Source organism: Emys orbicularis, chromosome 5 (genome assembly GCF_028017835.1).
Source record: "Emys orbicularis isolate rEmyOrb1 chromosome 5, rEmyOrb1.hap1, whole genome shotgun sequence".
Classification (NCBI taxonomy): domain Eukaryota; kingdom Metazoa; phylum Chordata; order Testudines; family Emydidae; genus Emys; species Emys orbicularis.
The window spans coordinates 66,524,279-66,543,894 of NC_088687.1; the positions used below are offsets into that span (position 1 = coordinate 66,524,279).

Below are 19,616 nucleotides of genomic sequence, written 5' to 3' on the forward strand. Positions count from 1 at the left end.
AGGTCCCACACCTGCTTTCTTATCTCTCCCCATTTCCCCCATTGCTCACTGCTCTCCTCCCTCCCCCTTCCTCATCACTTGATCCTCTCCACCTCTCCCCCCCCCCCCCCTCACCGAGATGGGCTCCCTCTGCTCCTGGGCTAGGATAGGAGCTGCAGCCTGTCTGCCCATCAGATGCAGGTAGGAAGTAGCCCTGGCAGAGCAGGGGCTGGCATGGGTTGATGACCAAGTGCCTCTCCCAATCCCCCATGGTAACCAGACTGTTGGTGTCCTATCGGTATATCTGACCAGACACTGTACAGGTACCTTTTCGATCGGACAGTCTGGTCGAAAACTGGACACCTGGCAACCCTACAAGTTAATATATTACAGATGCTTGTTTAAGAAAAAAGAGGGTGGGTGCGACAAAAAAGGGGAAATAAATGTGCTATTGATGAATATTAATGCTTGTAGTCTGCTAGAGCTGAGAGACTGCAGATTGTAATTTGACACCAGTGACTTGTGTGTCATGTAAGAATCTCTGGTGACTGAAAAGGCTTTCACAGAGTTCTAGAGAATTTTGAAATTAACAAAAATTGTCACAATAATGGAAATACTAATTGCATATCAAGTCAATGAAAATGAATTCCTGTTGATCACAATTAGGGCCCTAACAATTTCACAGCCATGAAAAATGCGTCATGGACCGTGAAATTAAGCCCTTCCCTATGAAATCCGATGTCCCCTTGTTCCTAGGAGCGCCCCACCAAAGGGGGCTACTATCTCCGGCTGGACTGGGGAGGAACAGGACTTGTCCATCCCCTGCAGAGCCACTTGGAGGGAGGAGAAGGGGGGTGGAAGACTAGACCCACCTCCGGGTGCCTCCCCCTGCTTCGCTCTGGGATTGGGCAGTAGCTTCAGAGGTTCCTGCAGTTGGAGGAGACCTGTGGAGTTGGGTCCGATCTTCCCTGTGCTTCTGGGAGCGCCCATGTGTTATCACAAGTATTTCAGGCCAGATTCTTTACCCTTAGTTATACCTGTGCAAGACCATTTCCTTCAAATGTTGTCTCTTTATTGGGGTTGCTTAGGTGTGGCTAAAACCAGAATTTTGTGCTACATGTGTGAATCCTCAGCAGAATTGTTTGTTGAGATCAGACAGAATCCAACTCTCTCATGTCTGTGTTGATTCAGCAGTGCTAACAGGAGTAAAAAGGAGTACAGGCTTACTTTTGTTAATAAAGGGATCAGATAAAACTTGATTACCCATGAAGAGTAGGACATTGAAAGAGTCACTTCAGATTACTGTAACCATGCTTTTAACTGGTCCTTCTGAACAGAGTCCTGTTTCTATATTGTGTGAGATTGTATAGCAAACATCATTGTAAAACCTAAACCCAAAAGGGCTGTCTAAGGTTAAGAATATGAACTTGCCTGCTTTTATGAAATTGTCTCTCATCTTATTACCGTAATACAGGGGTGGGCAAACTGTGGCCCGGGGGCTGTATCTGGCCCCCCCCAGACATTTTAATCCATCCCTCAAGCTCCTGCCAGGGAGCGGGGTCTAGGGCTTGCCCTGCTCCAGTCGGGGAGCGGGGTCCAGGGCTTGCCTCACTCCGCGCGGCTCCCAGAAGCAGCGGCATGTGCCCCCCCGGCTCCTATACGTGGGGGCAGCCAGGGGGCTCCACATGCTGCCCCCGCCCCAAGCGCCACCCCTGCAGCTCCCATTGGCCGCGCAGGCAGTGTGCAGAGCTGCCTGGCTGTGCCTCCGTGTAGGAGCCGGAGGAGAGATATGCCGCTGCTTCTGGGAGCTGCTTGAGGTAAGTGCTGCCCGGAACCTGCAGCCCTGACCTCCTCCCGCGCCCCAACCTCCTGCCCCAGCCCTGAGCCCGCTCCTGTCCTCCGAACCCCTCGGTCCCAGCCTGGAGCACCCTCCTGGACCCCCAACCCCTCATCCCCAGCCCCACCCCAGAGTCCATACCCCAGCCGGAGCCCCCCTCCCCGCATCCTAACCTCCAATTTTGTGAGCATTCATGGCCCGCCATACAATTTCCATACCTAGATGTGGCCCTCTGGCCAGAAAGTTTGCCCACCCCTGCCTTAATATATCTTTAAATGTCCTTATTTGGACATTGGGTTTCTATTAGTTATATATTATACTTTTTTGTTGTTTGGATCCAAGTGTCCTGTAGACAGCTTAAGTGTAGGATACTGCCACAAAAATACTTCGTAAAACTTAATTTCTTCTGATTAAAAGAACCTAACATGGTTTTAATAGAACTATTACAATGGCTCTGTGGAGTCATTGTGATTTCATTGGATGTATTCAAGGCACATGGTTACATTACAATATTTTCATTATACTGGCTTTTACTTTACAGATCTTTCATTGATATTATAATAAGCTTGTCTGTCGCCAAAAAAACCCAAGTAATTATAACAGCTCTCTGTACATTATTATTTATCAGTATACAGACAGCATTGTACAGTAGTTTAACTTAAAGAACACTAAAGCATTTCTCTGAAGAGCTGCCTTTACCTAGTTTTGTTGTTTTGATGTGTATGACTCAGTGGGCTTTTTTTCTCTTACAGAACAACTATTGGAATTCATGCATCAGTTGCCTGCTTTTGCCAACATGACAATGTCAGTGAGGAGAGAACTTTGTGCTGTGATGGTATTTGCAGTTGTGGAGAGGGCAGGAACCATAGTACTAAATGATGGGGAAGAGGTCAGTGGAATTTGCTTTGAATCTTCTTTTGTGCAGACGTCAAAAAATCTGGAAACTGTTTTTTTGAAGTTTGGAAATTAATTTTTAGTTGCTGGAAAGCAGCACTAGGAAGTAATTTGTTTGTATGCCTCTTTTGTGTTGTGTTGATTATGGTTTTATTCAGTTCAATTTGCAAATGATTTTTCAGTTTAAACACCCAGATCAATTTACAAGATACATGCAATAGAACTTAGGAAAATTTTCTCAATAAAGGCTATACAAACACATGTATTGTTAATGATCAGAGCTGATTTCAAATGCTTTTTATTTTTGATCTTTCAGTATGATTTAAATACTGCCAAGGGTTTTATGAATTGTATAGGTTTTATAATTCCAAGAGTTTATTAAAGGCTAAATATTAGATTCCTTAAAGAGATGGAAGGAATTATAATTTTTCAGGAAAACTAGTTCATCCTCCTCCTTTCTTGTTTTCATAAATAGTTGCTAAAAATAAACTAACTTTTTAAAAATGTATAAGCAATTCTGGGAATAGTGTTTATACAGTACCATGCTAAAATGCTAAGTGAGTAGGTGATTGTTCTTTTCACCTATCCTGCACTGTTCGATTTCTAGCTGGACTCCTGGTCAGTTATATTGAATGGTTCTGTGGAAGTGACATATCCTGATGGAAGAACAGAGATACTGTGTATGGGAAACAGTTTTGGTGTTTCCCCTACCATGGACAAGGAATACATGAAAGGAGTGATGAGAACCAAAGTGGATGACTGCCAGGTAGAGTATTACTCCATATATATTTGCAAAACACAATTATAAATTATATAGTACTGTCCTTACAACGTACCTGCATTTTAAAAAGTGTTTGTGGCAGAGTTCATGTTAAGTTTACCTGGTAGGGTGCAGAGACAGGCCTTGGAATTGTTTTATAGAGTAATTTTAACAGGGATATTTTCTCTCCAATACATTTTATTCAAAAATCAGTTTCCTTCTTTTCTTTCATTTTAAATGCAAGAATGGCTTTGTGCTGAGTTGGGGCAATGTCTTTGAGCACATTTCTAATAGTTCATTGACAAAGGTGAAATACAGTATTCTGTTTAGTAGTGTGTGCTGGAAATTTGATATTAATTACGAAATGACCTGAAAAAAACTAAATTCATTTTGAATTATATTGGGGCAAAATATAAAGGTAACACATGAGTTCATCAAAGCAATCAATCAGAAGTCTCAAACACACAATGTCAGAGGACCCATCAAGAAAAAGCAGCATAATTTATCAGTATCCTTATGTTTGGTTAATATGATTGCAAATGAAATGTCAGTTCAGTTTTTGGTAATTGTTCATAAAAAAATTATTCTAGTTCAAATTAGAGCTTGACATCCCCAGGTAATAAAATGAAATGCACAGCTACTGCATGAATGGATTTATGTGACCAAAAGTCCAGGAGAAAAACATCTGGGTCTAAAAGGAAAAAGGATTTATGGTTCTGTTTGGACCATTTGTCAAATTATTTTACTTGTAGTGAATTTCTGGAGATATGCCTATTGTCCAGTGGACACGGTCTGATATTTTGACTAATGTAATGTAAAGGGTAAAGGGTTATATCTAAATTATCCAAGTGCATTACTAGTGGTGTTAATGTATTTATATAGCACTTTTGTTGCTGGCTTAAATATAAGTTGAGATTCTTTTGCTTTCTTTCATAAGTGGCATTTTCCCTTAAAATGCTGCATATTAAACAGATAGATGTCTTATGTTGAAAGGGAATGATCCATGTTGGAATGTAAATGTTTTCATCTAAAAGTACTGTATATACTCATTCATAAGCCGAATTTTTTTTAGTAAAAAAGGGAAGCACCAGAGAAGGGGGTCGGCTTATGAACGGGTATAGAGAGGGAGAGGTGGGACACAGCCCCTCCCCTCAACAGAGGGAGCAAGGAGAGGCAGCACAGCCAGAAGGGAAGAGGCGGGGCCATGCTGCTCTCTCCCCAGCCTCCAAAGCAGCTGCAGCTCTGGGGCTGGCAGGCTGCAGCCGTGCCACTCGGCCCCGCCCCCCAGAGCAGGCTGTGGCCACGCCGCCCAGCCCGCCGGAACACGCTGCGGCCATGCCGCCCGGCCCAGGCCTCTGGAACATGCTGTGGCTGCGCCGCCCAGACTGGCCTGCCGGAGCAGCTCCAGCCAGGCCAGAGGCATCCTCCCCAGGTAAGGTGGTAAGGGATGGGATGGGGAGAGTGTGGCTAGGGGTGGGGTCATGTGAGGGGTGGTCACAGGGGTTACTCCCCTGAGCTCCAGCTTCTCCCACCACCAAAACATTTCCCCACCAGTTGCTGTCCCGGCCCGTCAGGGTAAGCAGCTAGCGTGCCGGGACACTTTGTTTACTTAGGTTACCTCAGTGCCTGCAGACGCTCGAGGTAAACAAACCATCTTGGCCTACCAGCGGCTTATCCTGATGGCCCAGGAGCCAAAGTTTGCTGACCCCTGAATTATAGGGCCGGCTTATGAGCGGGCTATAAAAATTTTCCATTTTTACTTATCCATCTTGGGGGTCAGCTTATAAATGAACCGGCTTATGATAGAGTATATACGATAATTATTTTCTGTGTATCTATGCTACTCATAAATTAGAATGGTAGAATTTTCTTAATGGCTGGCTTAATATATTTATGATTACTCAAAGAATAAAAGTGAAAGTTCGCTTACCCATAGCAATAGTGGTACCATAATTATGGATAGGGTTTTCCTTCCGTTGTTCCCTTTTTAAATGGCCCTGAAGAGGAGGAGGAGGAGGAAGAGGTTTCCTTGAGGAAAAATTTGCAAGTGGGATTTACTTTTATTGGCGGAGAAAATGCAACTATATGAATATTCTATGGAGATATTAAATCATCTTGAATCGATGAATCTTGCACTCTCCTGAGGCAAAAATTATAGTGGAATTATCACACTTGCTTATTCAGCTGTTTACTACAGCAGAGCTCTTAGAAAGACAATTTTGGCCATCCATGGCCTGAGAAGTTACTTTATCTTCAGTAATCATAGAATACTTGTATTTTAAGTCCAGACAGTTTTCTGAGGTCTCAGAAATCTGTACCTTTTAATGTCTATGCCTGATGATTCTTTCCAGTTTGTCTGCATAGCCCAACAAGATTACTGCCGCATCCTCAATCAAGTGGAAAAAAACATGCAGAAGGTAGAAGAGGAGGGGGAGATTGTTATGGTGAAGGAGCACAGGGAGCTTGATCGCACTGGAACAAGAAAGGGTCACATTGTCATCAAGGTAAAAAAAAAAAAAAACACAACAACCACCAGATGCTTTGTAGATTTGTATGAGCTCTTCCTTGGTGACCCAAGTCCAGAATTAGTTCAGCCATATATTTGAAATACAAGCTTTCCAAAGATTCTTAAATAAAAGAGCTAAAAAGCTATTCAAAATTAAACACAAAAAAATTGCTGTTATTTCAGGGTTCTTTGATTGTTTTAATTTAGTAAAGTTTATCAATCTCTTTATTGCAATGGTCAAGCTATTTTTTATTGTTTAACACATTGGTGACTAGATAGGCTTAATGATACTATTACATTTAGTGTACCATCAAGATGTTAGATGAAAATAAAAAAGCATTCATGCTAGTTAATAATTAAGCTTTTATTTGTTATAGGGAACATCAGAAAGGTTAACAATGCATTTGGTGGAAGAGCACTCAGTGGTGGATCCAACATTTATAGAGGATTTCCTTTTGACCTACAGGACCTTTCTTTCCAGCCCAATGGAAGTGGGCAAGAAATTGTTGGAGTGGTTCAATGACCCTAGCCTCAGGGATAAGGTTGAAAAAATGACTACTTAAAACTTACGATTGTGAACTCATGTGTATTTAAATACAAATTATTAAGATAAAAATAAAAATTACAAAAATATTTGTAGCTTTAAACCAGAATAACTAGATTTGGTCGAACAACCAGCTAATAGTATATGAGGAAATGTTGGTTGTAGAAAATGTATGCTAAATCAGGCAAATAGTTATTAAAAAAGTGTAAGGCACTACCGTTAAACACTAAAGGGGGAGCGTGGGAGGTATTTTATCACTCATGTACCCATACTTCAGTCAACTCTGTATATTAAATAATTGGTTGTAGAAGTATCAATCCTCTTTTTAAAATCCTCAGTATTTCAGTAGACAATAGTCATAGAATCATAGAAGATTAGGGTTGGAAGAGACCTCAGGAGGTCATCTAGTCCAACCCCCTGCTCAAAGCGGGACCAGCACCAACTAAATCATCCCAGCCATGGCTTTGTCAAGCCGGGCCTTAAAAACCTCTAAGGACACCTCCCTAGGTAGCCCATTCCAGTGCTTCACCACCCTCCTATCGAAATAGTCTTTCCTAATATTCAACCTAGACCTCCCCTACTGCAACTTGAGACCGTTGTTCCTTGTTCTGTCATCTGCCACCACTGAGAACAGCCAAGCTCCATCCTCTTTGGAACCCCCGTTCCGGTAGTTGAAGGCTGCTATCAAATCCCCCCCCCCCACTCTTCTCTTCTGCAGACTAAACAAGCCCAGTTCCCTCAGCCTCTCCTCATAAGTCATGTGCCCCAGCCCCCTGATCACTTTCATTGCCCTCTGCTGGACTCTCTCCGTTTGTCCACATCCTTTCTGTAGTGGGGGTCCCAAAACTGGACACAATACTCCAGATGTGGCCTCACCAGTGCTGAATACAGGTGAATAATCACTTCCCTCGATCTGCTGCAATGCTCCTACTAGTGCAGCCCAATATGCTGTTAGCCTTCTTGACAACAAGGGCACACTGCTAACTCATATCCAGCTTCTCATCCACTGTAATCCCCAGGTCCCCAGCCTATAGCGGTGCATGGGATTCTTCCGTCCTAAGAGCAGAACTCTGCACTTGTCCTTGTGGAACCTCATCAGATTTCTTTTGGCCCAATCCTCCAATTTGTCTAGGTCACCCTGGACCCTATCCCTACCCTCCAGCATATCTACCTCTCCCTCCAGCTTAGTGTCATCCGCGAACTTGCTGAGGGTGCAATCTATCCCATTGTCCAGATCATTAATAAAGATGTTGAAGAAAACCGGCCCCAGGACCGACCCCCAACTATATTGGGGGCAGTCCAATATAGTTCTGCGGTAACTTAGGGCCTAAATCTATAGCAGGAAATATTTCCTTGTTTTCTGTGCACAATAATGGTTTAATGCAATTTGGCAAACACTTTCTTCTAACAATTTTCTTAAATATAAATAAAAGCAGAAAGACACCAGGCTTGATTCTCCCTTCACTTTACATGGTGAAAATTGGGGTAGCTCCATTGAAATCAAGAGTATAAAGTTGGAGAATCAGGTCCATTATATATGGGGCAGATAACACTGTTTACAGTTAAGTTTGCCCAGTACTTCACTTTATAAAATCCTGTTTTCAGTTGCTTATAATTTTGCCAAACTTTAACTGTTTGGGTGAAATTGCGTATGCCAGATATTTACCTCAGGCTGTTTTTTTTTTTTTTTTTTTTTAGGGGAGGTTGCGGGGGTAAGTGGGGGAGGAAGAATTTCAACTAAAACAGTTCAGTTGTTTCTGTAAATGAGGTTAGAGAAAATACATTGTTTGCCCATGTTAAAAAATTAGGATGAACTTTTCTTTAAGCGGGTCTAGTCGTCCGTTCTCTCTCCTCCCCCCCCCTCCCCCCCCCCCCCCCCCGCACAACTTTAGAACAGGGACTTGAAATTTGCCATGAAATTTGGTCGGCCTTCATGTGAGGGATGTGGCTTTTGCTGTCCCATGAAAATCCACCCCAGAATTTTAGTATGATTTGCTCAAGCTCCAATGCCACATTCCCAGAAGATTCCCTCTGCACTGAGTGAGCTCCAGGCCAGGGCTGAGCAGGACTTTTTCTGCAGTTGGCACCAGAATTGAAAACAATGAACCCATCTCTTCTGAGTGCTCAGTAACTACGACCTACTGAAGCCCAGACAGTGTGGAGGAGGAAGGTTCTCTATTCAAATGCAGAGGGGGCAAGAGCCAGACCTGGAGGGAGAGGAGCAAAGGTGAGTAGATGAGGACAGGGACACCTGGGAGTTAGGGCAGACTGAGCCTGGACACATGACGAGAGGAGATGGAAAATGGAACTGGGAATTGGGCTAAGGAGACTGGGACTGGGAGCCAGTTGGGGAGAGAGGTACAAGGGGGGTGAATTAAGGTTGCACAAAACAATTTTTGGTAACTTTTGGGTGCTTGACTTTGCAACCTTAATGTTCTTTGACTATAACAGGGTTAAAAAAAGAACTAGATAAATTCATGGTGGATTGGTCCATCAATGGCTATTAGCGAGGGTGGGCGGGAATGGTGTACCTACCCTCTGTTTGCCAGAAGCTGGGAATGAGCGACAGGGGATGGATCACTTGATGATTACCTGTTCTGTTCATTCCCTCCTGGCATTGGCCACTGTCGGAAGACAGGATATTGGGCTAGATTGACCTTTGGTCTGACCCAGTATGGCCGTTCTTATGTTATGTTCTTCGAACATAGGGATTTTTTTAATGTATACCCCTTTTGTCCATCAGTAGACAGCTCTTTTCAGTGCAATGTCTATTTTGTCAGTAACTTACGACATCCACTGTGATTTCTATATTGAGATTGTCATTATAGTATATTTCAACACTAGTTCCTTCTCTGTCCCAAACCTACACTTATATGTCTTGTCCCTCTTCTTTCCCCCCTTTTTCTTTCTATCTCATTCTGTTGCCTCCTCTATATTTATTGAAGGGAAAAAAATATTGTTATACAATTGTTTTTAATGTGCATTGTCTTACATACTTATCCCCCTAATCTGTAACCATACATTTTGTCATTTAAATTTATTCTAATAAATAAATTGAAACCCTTTAATAAAAGGTCCTTGTTATACTCTGCATAATAACCTTTTCATAAAAAAATCGACTTTGATACTGGAAACTTGTCCTTTCTTGTCCAATAATAGTTTAGCATACTACTGTTTAGTATTATGAAAGCAATATAAAATTTCTTCCCATCTAACCTCATTCAACACAGATAAAAAAAAGCTTTAAATAGCCATTTAAAATATAAAATACATTTAATGAAATAAGTAGAGTATAACTCTTCTCCCCTCCCAAAATAAATTAATGAAAAAATAAATTAAAACATGCAGTTTATGATGACCTGGAGCTGCCATATTAATCTCTTCAAATGTGAGATTAAATAATGGCTTACATTGCAGTAAGAGTAGCTCAAATTTTGAACAGGGAGGTGGGGAAGATTAAAAAAAAAAAAAAAATTCCAAGCCTTAAAATAGAACTAGGAATTTTGTGTAAATGGCCCATTCTGCAGGATAGAAAAGTAATTCCATGAAATCATGGAGCACCACAGGCGCTGATTATACTTCAGTGTCAGAAAGGAAAGCTGTGAAATCTTCAGCTCAACAGATTCTGTCCTCCTCCTCCCTCCGACCATGCCACACCGAATAAAAAATAAAACCACTAAAATTTAGATTAGTGTTCTAAAAGATTTTGTAAAGCAGTTTCTTATATGCTTTTGTACAATAGTTTTCAAATTAAAAAAAATAAACCTTAGATTCTGTGGCTACTTGTATTTACAACATAGAAATGCCAAGTTTTGTTCAGTTAAAACAATGAATTATATATCCATAAAATTTCAAAAAGATTTAACCCACCTGTAAGTGTGACTTGTTTTAAAAATAAATCTGAAAAGCATGGCTGTGGATTGTTAAGGCTACAATCCTGTCCTTATCCCACATCGTTTGCTTAGGAACTGCAGCACACATGTGCAATTATCTCATTGTTAGGAACCCCTAAAATAGTTAATTAGTCTCAGTGTTATGAATTTGAGCTATTATGGTAAATTTGCTTGCTTTTGTAGATAAGTAGGAATCTACTTGAGGACTCTGAGAATCCTTAACACAATAGACCATACAGCTCCAATTCATGTCAAGGTCTATTTGTAGATGCTTTAATCTCAGATCATTAACACAAAAGTGGCTTTGGTATTGTGTAAGTACATGGCAGTTGTATTGTCTTCACATGATTAAAATCTGCACAAGTTTTTATTAATGAAAAGCTGCTATTGGTGATGCTTAGTATTTTTTTTTTCTCAGTAACTCACTTTGTCAACATGACAGAAGTAATACAGTCATCATTTTGGTTACTATTTTGCATTTTAAGAACATAAAATATGTTGATTGAACCAAATCTGGTTTTAAATCAATGGGGGGAAAATGCTGCTGACTGAAACTTCATAGGTCAAGTTGCAGGATAGAGTAAAAGTTTACAGCTAGCTGTATTGTACTTGAATTCCTGACAGATGTTTAGCTATAGTGGTGCTGCCATAAGGGAGTCTTTTCTGTAGTATAGTCTTAAATTGTAGTTTTAAAATATGGGAAGTCAGAAAGATAAAGTAAGAAAGCAAGCCAAGCTCTGTTGTAAAGATGACAATTAAGAATAAATTCATTCACTAGTAAAGTTAATTTATCTCTTCTGCCTTTTGTAAAGACCTATTTTACACACTCTTACAGAGGCACACTCCTTATGAAGTTAATGGCTTTTTTGTCTAAAGGCTAGAGAATAAAATATGGAATGATTTAAAATAGAGTAGAGTAAACCCTGCCTCCTTATGGAAGTTGCCATTCTCTTAAAATGCAAGAAATGTATAGCTCATTGATAAACAACTGCCACAACAACACATACATAGAAAGGCTTTCACACCAATTCATGTTTGTATACATGTCAGGAATTGCAGTGAACTATGTAAATGCAGACTTAATTTTCTACCCTCTGACAAGTTTGATGTAACCAGCATTACCATTTTGAACAACTGTGAACTTTCCAAGAACTTTTAGGTCTTTGCTCATTTTACGTCTCCTTGGTGACCTGCTGGTAAAATGTTGTGTCAGTGGAGTTGGCCTTGAGCAAAATTCTCAGTTTTCACAACTAAAATACATGGAAACTGGAAAATAACCTGTTTAAAAGCTTTAGAAATAGAATTGTTCTCTGAATGTGTACCAGGATAAAGTTTTATATTATTAATTGACTTACAGGTTACACGGGTAGTATTGTTGTGGGTGAACAATCACTTCAATGATTTTGAAGGAGATCCTGCTATGACTCGATTTCTAGAGGAATTTGAGAACAATTTGGAAAGAGAGGTAAGAATAATGGGGTTTTGTAAGGAAAAGAATTTGGGAAGGAGGAGTATTCAGGCTATTCTGTATATTTATGTCATTATTATGCTACTTTTTTTCCCCCCCTGCAGAAAATGGGTGGACATCTGAGGCTATTAAATATTGCATGTGCTGCTAAAGCTAAACGAAGATTGATAACATTAACAAAGCCATCTCGAGAAGCCCCTTTGCCTTTTATCTTGCTGGGAGGGTCAGAAAAGGGATTTGGAATCTTTGTTGACAGTGTGGATTTAGGTAGCAAAGCCACAGAAGCAGGCTTGAAACGTGGTGACCAGGTACATAATTTTAAAGTTTATCAAGTATATACTTGAAATTTCAATGTCTTTGGTTGAGCTATTTTATTCCCTTTTTCCCCCATGAGTGCTGTCATATAGAGCTACCATGTAACTTGTTGCATACATCTTTGTACATTGAGACAGAGATTCTCATGTTTCTGTTTGTCATTAAATAAAAATAGTAAATTGTCGTTTTTACATTTTTTAGATACTGGAGGTGAATGGTCAAAACTTTGAAAACATTCAGCTGTCAAAAGCCATGGAAATTCTTAGAAATAATACTCATTTATCTATCACTGTGAAAACCAACTTATTTGGTAGGTTTGAGTGCACCTTTTTCTTTTTGTTTTACTCTAGTAATCCTATATTCAATCTTTCAGATTAATCTTTTAGTTTTGTTTGAGTGTTATGTACACATAATGTGTGGAAGTAATTTATAATGAAGAAAGAAAAATTAGTAATTAAAGCATTTAAGTTAGGGATGGGAAGACCACAAAATGATTTTTAGGTCCCCAAAGCATTTTATAACACAATTTTTTTTTTAAATTATCTTTAGTGGAAATTGCTGAGAGAAAACACAACTAATTTTTAGGTTAATTTACATTACAGTTGTAAAAAATGCAAATTATCTCACATATGAAGAGGTTATACTCTCACTTTCTGAGATTTTAAGGCCAACAGGAACCACTGTAATCCTCTAGTCTGACCTCCTAATGTGTATATACACAAACATTCCTCTGGATACGGACCTCTCTTGGAACTTGGATGATCTGTCTTGATTTCATTTGTCTTTGCCTTCTCTTTTTGTATTTGGCCTGGCTCACATTCTTTCAGTCCTCACCCAAAGTAAATGCAGTCGAGCCATATGAGCCTACCTATGGAAAAAATGAACTCTTACTCACTCATTTTCCCCACTTGCAAATCCCAGTCGCAAACATCTAACGTTTAGTGGTACATGGATATCATCTCTCACTTCCGTCAGAAATTAATAATTTAGAGTCTGATCCTGTCTGATCCTTACGACTGAGTGCATTGATTTCAATAGGACTATTTTGGGGATTCAGCACTATACCCAGCAGTAAGCCCTTGTAGGATCAGGCTCCTTTACTTGTATGCTTCTATTTTATTATGACCGAGGATAGATATTCTGTTCAGATTTTTAAAATGAGTATGTAAACATTTTTTCATTAAAATTAAGGCTGTTTTTAAATGATTGATAGAATTTGCTGAGCAGACTTTTCTATAATGTTTAACAGAAGATTGGCATGGTGCTTTATACTTTTCTTCGTACTCAGAATTTTCTTTTAAAATACGCTGTTTATCCTTTTTCTTCCTGTGCAGTTTTTAAAGAACTTCTAACAAGATTGTCAGAGGAGAAAAGAAATGGTGCTCCCCATCTACCTAAAATTGGTGATATTAAAAAGGCCAGTCGTTACTCTATCCCAGACCTTGCTGTTGATGTGGAGCAGGTGATAGGACTAGAAAAAGTAAATAAGAAAAGTAAAGCCAACACTGTTGGAGGGAGAAACAAACTAAAGAAGATACTTGACAAAACTCGAATCAGTATCCTGCCTCAGAAACCATACAAGTGAGCATTTCTTAATCTCCTCTAAAATGTGTTTTTTAAAAGTGTTGAATTGTTGATATAGAAGGATATAGATCTGTTAAGACAAAAATGTTAAATTTGCAAAAATGTAGGTGGTTCTTTTCTCTATGAACTGTGCCTGGTTAACTAAGATATTTGGGTTGGTTACTCTTCCTTTTGGAAAAGTACCTGCCCACTTTGTGTATGTCCCCATCACCTTAGGTATCAGAATGTTAATACTATATAAGCATACAAGCTTATATGACTGTTCTCCATCCCTTCCTCCTAAACACTGTTGTGGTGTGTGCTTGATATTTCTTCTATGTACTCCTTTTCTTCTGTCTCCTTAGCCACATTGAGTTACTTCTTGAGTTACTCTCAGGAAAAGCAGTTGCAAAAATGTGGCAAACATCTTGCTTGTAACATAGCAGATTTGGTCTGTCTGGTGGAATGGAGTTTCACAGTTGTGGGCAAACCCAGGGTTGAGAAGGTACAATTCTCCTATCAATATTCGCAGCTGTTACACATGCTGGCATCAGGAATGGTGATGTTAAGTTTCTGTTCTCATCAGTGCACTGCAGGTTTGAAAAATTGTTTTACATCAGTTAGAATTTTCTGCTAAGTTTAATATTAACAAGGCAGTATCTTATGGAGCTAAATTTGTTTTTAGCGAGAATAGGTAGGCAAACAAATTGTTTGCAATTGACTCATAGCAGCTGTACAAGTTGTAGATTTCTCCAACCCATTGGCCTAATGTGATCTGCACACTACCATGTGGGAGATCAAATTACCATCCCCAAACCAAATTTTCAACCCAGGTACTTCAGTGGAGTTGGACATGATTACACAAAGACTAAATTTGGTCCCCCCAGTCTCTCTTGCCATAGACTGGCATGGGGCCTTTAAGAAATGGTGTGTTTAGATTCTAGATAAAAGGAATGTGTTGTGCTGGTAAACAACTGTGTGTTTGACCAATTGAGGAATGAGTTGGACATTGTTTTATGGGAGTTTCTTCCAATTTTTCTCAGTAGAAGTCTGGGGAGCCTAATGGTGACCCTTGAAGATAGGGAGTAGGAAGATGAGAACAATGAAACACCAACCGTCCACGTCTCCAGCCAAGGAGCTTTTGTGGGGTCCCAGATGAATAGATGATCCAGTGGAACCAATACTTCCTATTGTAGAACCATTTTTCTCTTCTGTATCCCATAGGAAGGCTGTGCTTCTGCCCACAGTAATGGAGAGGATAATTGGCGCTCAGATTTTTTACTTCAGTAGTAATAACTGAGAACAGAACTGCTTCAATTAATGTTTAGGTATTAAAAACTAACAAACACTATGTAATTAGTGAAGATGCTATTGGCTGCAAGGGGAGAGAGAACAACATTATTTGCTTTATAAATGAACAAATTATAAAATGCAAATAGTGTATAATTTTAAAATGAATTTGTCTTGAAAATGGAGGTAGGCCACTGAAATTAAGGTTTCAGATATTTTAAAAGCAATGTGTGCTGTTGAAGTAATGCTTGGTAATCTTTTGTAATGATAGTTAATGGTCTTTTATTGTGTTCACCCTTCCAGTCCCTGTGTTAAAATAAGATTTACAGTAGAAATTAGCATCTTTGATTCCTGTGGATGAAATGGAATGTGTAAATCCTTATAAAAAGAGCCTCATTTAATATTATCTGACTCTTAACTATTTCTCATTCTCTATATAACCATTCTTGCATATTTGTGCCCCTTAGTTCTCTGATGAACCAGACACATCATTTGCTGGAGTTTGTACTGTTCTCTATTAATCTTACTGCATTAAATTCATTTCTCTTAGTTTGTCACTTATTTTTTCTTTCTCCATTTTTTTTCTTCCTCCTTGCACTTTGCTAATTCCCGTGTAGGGGACTGTTTGGGTAAGAGTCAGAAAAACAACACAGTCAATCTAAAATCCTTTCCCCTTTGCTAGTCTTAATCCCTGTGTTATGTATAGCAATGTATGTTCCCAAAACCCACTGACATTTCAATTTTTTGTTAATGTGTGATCTCCACATAGGGTTGGGTAGGTATAGCCTTTCCAGCATGTATATGTTCCACTTCCTGAAAGCCTCTGGTTTAGATATCGTCATAAGTAACAGCATTTTACTGTCATTGGGCACTTAAAGAATTTTCATTTGCTATTTTTGAAAACCACAAATAAAGAGGACTGAAGCATTTCATTTGCCTATGTTAATTAAATGGTAAACTACTATTTAAAGGTAGGAAGGGATATATTTAAAGACCTCTTTATCTTCTTTGCTATCCAAGCAGGAAATGTGCACTCTTCCAATTGCTGTGTCTTGCTATATTAATAGTATCTCAGTGCACAATAAAAGAATATATAAAGGAATGGGAATCCATTTGCTTTTTCCCTTCAAGCCTCCTTCCCAACACCACACCCAAATAAAATATTTTGCACAACAGTGGGGAAAGTATGTTGTGGCACCCAGGATCTTGCAATATTGCCATTTTTAAGTCTGATTTTCCTAGTTTTTACTTATTGTTTATAATAGTTCAAATCTCAGAAGTTTTGATGTAGTTTAAAAAAAAATCAGTTTAGGCTCTTTATAAGAAAGAAAGTGAATACTTTTGCTCATATATAACCTTTCATATGAGACTCTTTAGAAATATTACCTATTTAATCCTGACAACACCATAGTTAAGAACAACAGCCACCAAAGGGAAGCCATATCTGGTATGGAATACAGTATCTGTTTAGCATTATATAGTAAAACTAAACAGTTTGACAGGAAGTAAAAATGAATGCAGTATCTCATTGAAACTGCAAGAGGCATTTAGTCAGGCAAAGTGTCATTACCTCAGTGTGAGTGTAGCCAAAACATTGATGTTAACACCTCGACTCTTATGAAAAGTACTGCGGGAAGTTATCACCCAGAAGTGATTGTGTTCTTGGGTTTTGCACTTTAAAGAAGACAGCACATCCAGCACCATAGATGTGTGATAGCAACCTACCAAATATTGTTGAGTGGTGGCTTAGAGGAAAGAGTATTATCTACTGAATTACTATCACCACTTTTCACAGCACTCTAAGCTTTGTGTGGAGGTATCTCATCAAAATACTGATTTGGCCATAAGAAAGTGGGGCTTGCGTGCACTGGGCAAAACACTTGTACTTAAGCACAAAATGACATGGCTAAATGTGCTATGGCAACTCTAAATGAAAATGTAAGTAATAGATAAGAGTCAAATGCTTCCTATGGTATCCATGTCGATTTTCTGTTTGACTGTTGACGAATTGGCCAAGATTTTAAAAAATGAGTGCCTGAGGTACTTTAATTTAGTCGCCTAATTTTTAAAGGTGTGTTGGGCATCTAGCAGTTCTGACTTATTTATTTAGGAACCTAATATGGATTTAGAAGTCTAATGTTAGGAATTCACTGTTGAAAACCCTGGCCTTTGGTTGTTAAATTATAAAAAATATTTCCATCTGCTACAACGGTTGTCATTAAACATTCAAAGTTTGCCCACCAAAATGTTGTATTTGAAGTTCTCAGCTACATCCCTGTATGTAAACTCAAGAGCTTGGCTCCTCATCAAGAGCACATTACCCTGGCTTCTACACCCTCCACTGCTTCCAATTTGTTTCCATTGCCAATTAAGCTCATCTTCCTGCACTCAAAGTCATCAATAGTACCCATCATTAGATGACATCTCTCCGTCTGTGACTTGCTAACACTGTTGTGCTCCTCTGGAATAATGCGGTTCACAAAAAAATAAAGTGCCTAAGAGCTGGAGAAATATTGTTCTGGGATGAGGGGATCTTTTTTGGAATGAGTTACAAGAGGAGATTAGACTGAGCCAAAGTCTGATTGGTTTTAAAGTGCACTGCATGTTACCCCTTTTTAATAAATCTTCTCCACCCTGAATAAAGTGCTGAGATAACAAAACTAGCCATCTTCCCAGAAGTAGGAAGGGCAAAGAGCAGAATCCTCATTGGTTATTGGTAAGCAGATCTAATTTTATTGTTATATAGCAATTTTATTGTTATATAGCACTTGGATACTGTGGCTAAATGCACCGTAGAGGAAACTATAAGATAGCTACTGCTTTTTGAGGACCGTTAATTTTTAAATGGCAAATACTGTAGCCATAACTAAAGCTTTGAAGATTTAAGTTCTGAAATTTCTTATTTTCTCATTATCCTTGGCACAGTGACATTGGAATTGGCCAGTCGCAGGATGACAGCATTGTAGGACTGAGGCAGACCAAACACATTCCTCCTGCTTTACCTGTCAGTGGAACCCTGTCATCCAGTAATCCAGATTTATTGCAGTCACATCACCGCATCTTAGATTTCAATAGTACTCCAGGTGAGCATCAACTATTTTTACTCTTACCTCTGATTTTCCTCTAGTCACACTTTACTTTTAGGTACTCATTGTTCTGGATCTACCCATCAATTTGTATTTACATATGTTTTAACCTATAGACTGATCATGTATTGTATTAATATACAGTTCTTTCTTGTGTCATTGCTCCAGTTTATTTTAACTCCAGGCAAATATGTATATATTTTTGTTGTATGTGGAATGTATTGTCTGTAATTCAGGATTTTATATATATATATATATATACACATTTATTTACCAGTGTAAACTTCAGGTACATGGTATATTCTAATTTGTCTTCTAGCTACACAAACATAGCTGGTAGGCAGTAATTTGTACAAGGCTGCAGTAAGCTAAAATATCACACACAAACCATATACTAAAGTAGACTATAATAAATTCATTAAAGAGGAAAGATGGTCTTGAAGTTAGCATGGGGATTCCAGAGATTTAGGGTTCAATTCCTGTTTCTGCCATAGAGTTTCTTGGGCAAGTCATTTCGTATCTCTCTGCCTCACTTCCTCATCTTTAAATTGGGGACAATCTCCCAATCTTGCTCTGCCTTGTCTCTTTAGATTATAAACTCTCTGGGACACTGTCTCTCTCTTACCATATGTATGTGTAGCACCTAGCACAATGAATCTTTTGTCTCCCAGCCTATAGGCATCACCGTAATCGTAGTAGTAATAGTATGTGGCTCATAGATGTCAAATAAATTTCAAGCAGTGAAATGGAAGCTAGCACAATTCTTAAACTGCTTCAGCTATATGAAGAGCTAAGGAAAGTGTAAAAAAGAAAGTAAGTATTCATAGGCTTTTGACTTAGATATGATAAATGTGACTTGAACAGTGGAATAATGCTTTAGCTTTAGCATTATAGCAGCACCTCAGTGACTTTTAGGAAAACAAAAAGTGTCACCATGCCTCAGTGGGTCACAGCTGAGGACACCAGATTCAGTACAAACTGCTGAAAAATAGGACAGACTCACCCCAAAGTGGTGCTTATTCTTCCATTAGATATACCAGTCTAGTATAAAAGTAAACTTCTGTCTCACCGCACTAGTTAACAAGAAGTCAGAAATGCAATTTCCTTGGGCATTCCAGTACTCATTTCACCACTCAGACACTAGACTTTATGATGAGTGGTTATTTAAAACTAATTTAATGAAATAAAGGGTCCTTCTAATCTCAACATATCAGCCACATAGGTCAATATATAACTCAGATCTTACCTAATAATCATGCTGTTGCCAATCCTTTAGTATCTACTATTTAAAGGTTTATTTATAAGAGAAAAGAAAGAGGAGAGAGTTAAAATGGTTAAGGAATATATATACACAATCATTTCAAAGTTCTTGGATCTGATTTTTAGCAGTGATGTTACAGACTGCTGGCTTGTAAAGTCTTAGGTAACTTCCAAAAGGTTGGAAGGCCCTCAATTCATAGTCAATATGCTCCTTTTTGTGT

The 19,616-nt window shown here is 39.1% G+C and overlaps 1 protein-coding gene across 5 annotated transcripts in view; it reads left to right on the forward strand.

Moving 5' to 3' along the window:
• The window catches only part of RAPGEF2 (Rap guanine nucleotide exchange factor 2), a 331,016-nt gene that overhangs the window by 281,003 nt on the left and 30,397 nt on the right, over positions 1-19,616 (forward strand). For all 5 annotated transcript variants that reach the window (XM_065405517.1, XM_065405518.1, XM_065405519.1 and 2 more), the window contains 9 exons: positions 2,569-2,705; positions 3,318-3,476; positions 5,822-5,974; positions 6,354-6,518; positions 11,771-11,878; positions 11,986-12,189; positions 12,398-12,506; positions 13,531-13,777; positions 17,975-18,132. In XM_065405517.1, coding sequence (XP_065261589.1) covers positions 2,569-2,705; positions 3,318-3,476; positions 5,822-5,974; positions 6,354-6,518; positions 11,771-11,878; positions 11,986-12,189; positions 12,398-12,506; positions 13,531-13,777; positions 17,975-18,132 — 1,440 coding nt within the window. The remainder of the gene's footprint in view (positions 1-2,568; positions 2,706-3,317; positions 3,477-5,821; positions 5,975-6,353; positions 6,519-11,770; positions 11,879-11,985; positions 12,190-12,397; positions 12,507-13,530; positions 13,778-17,974; positions 18,133-19,616) is intronic.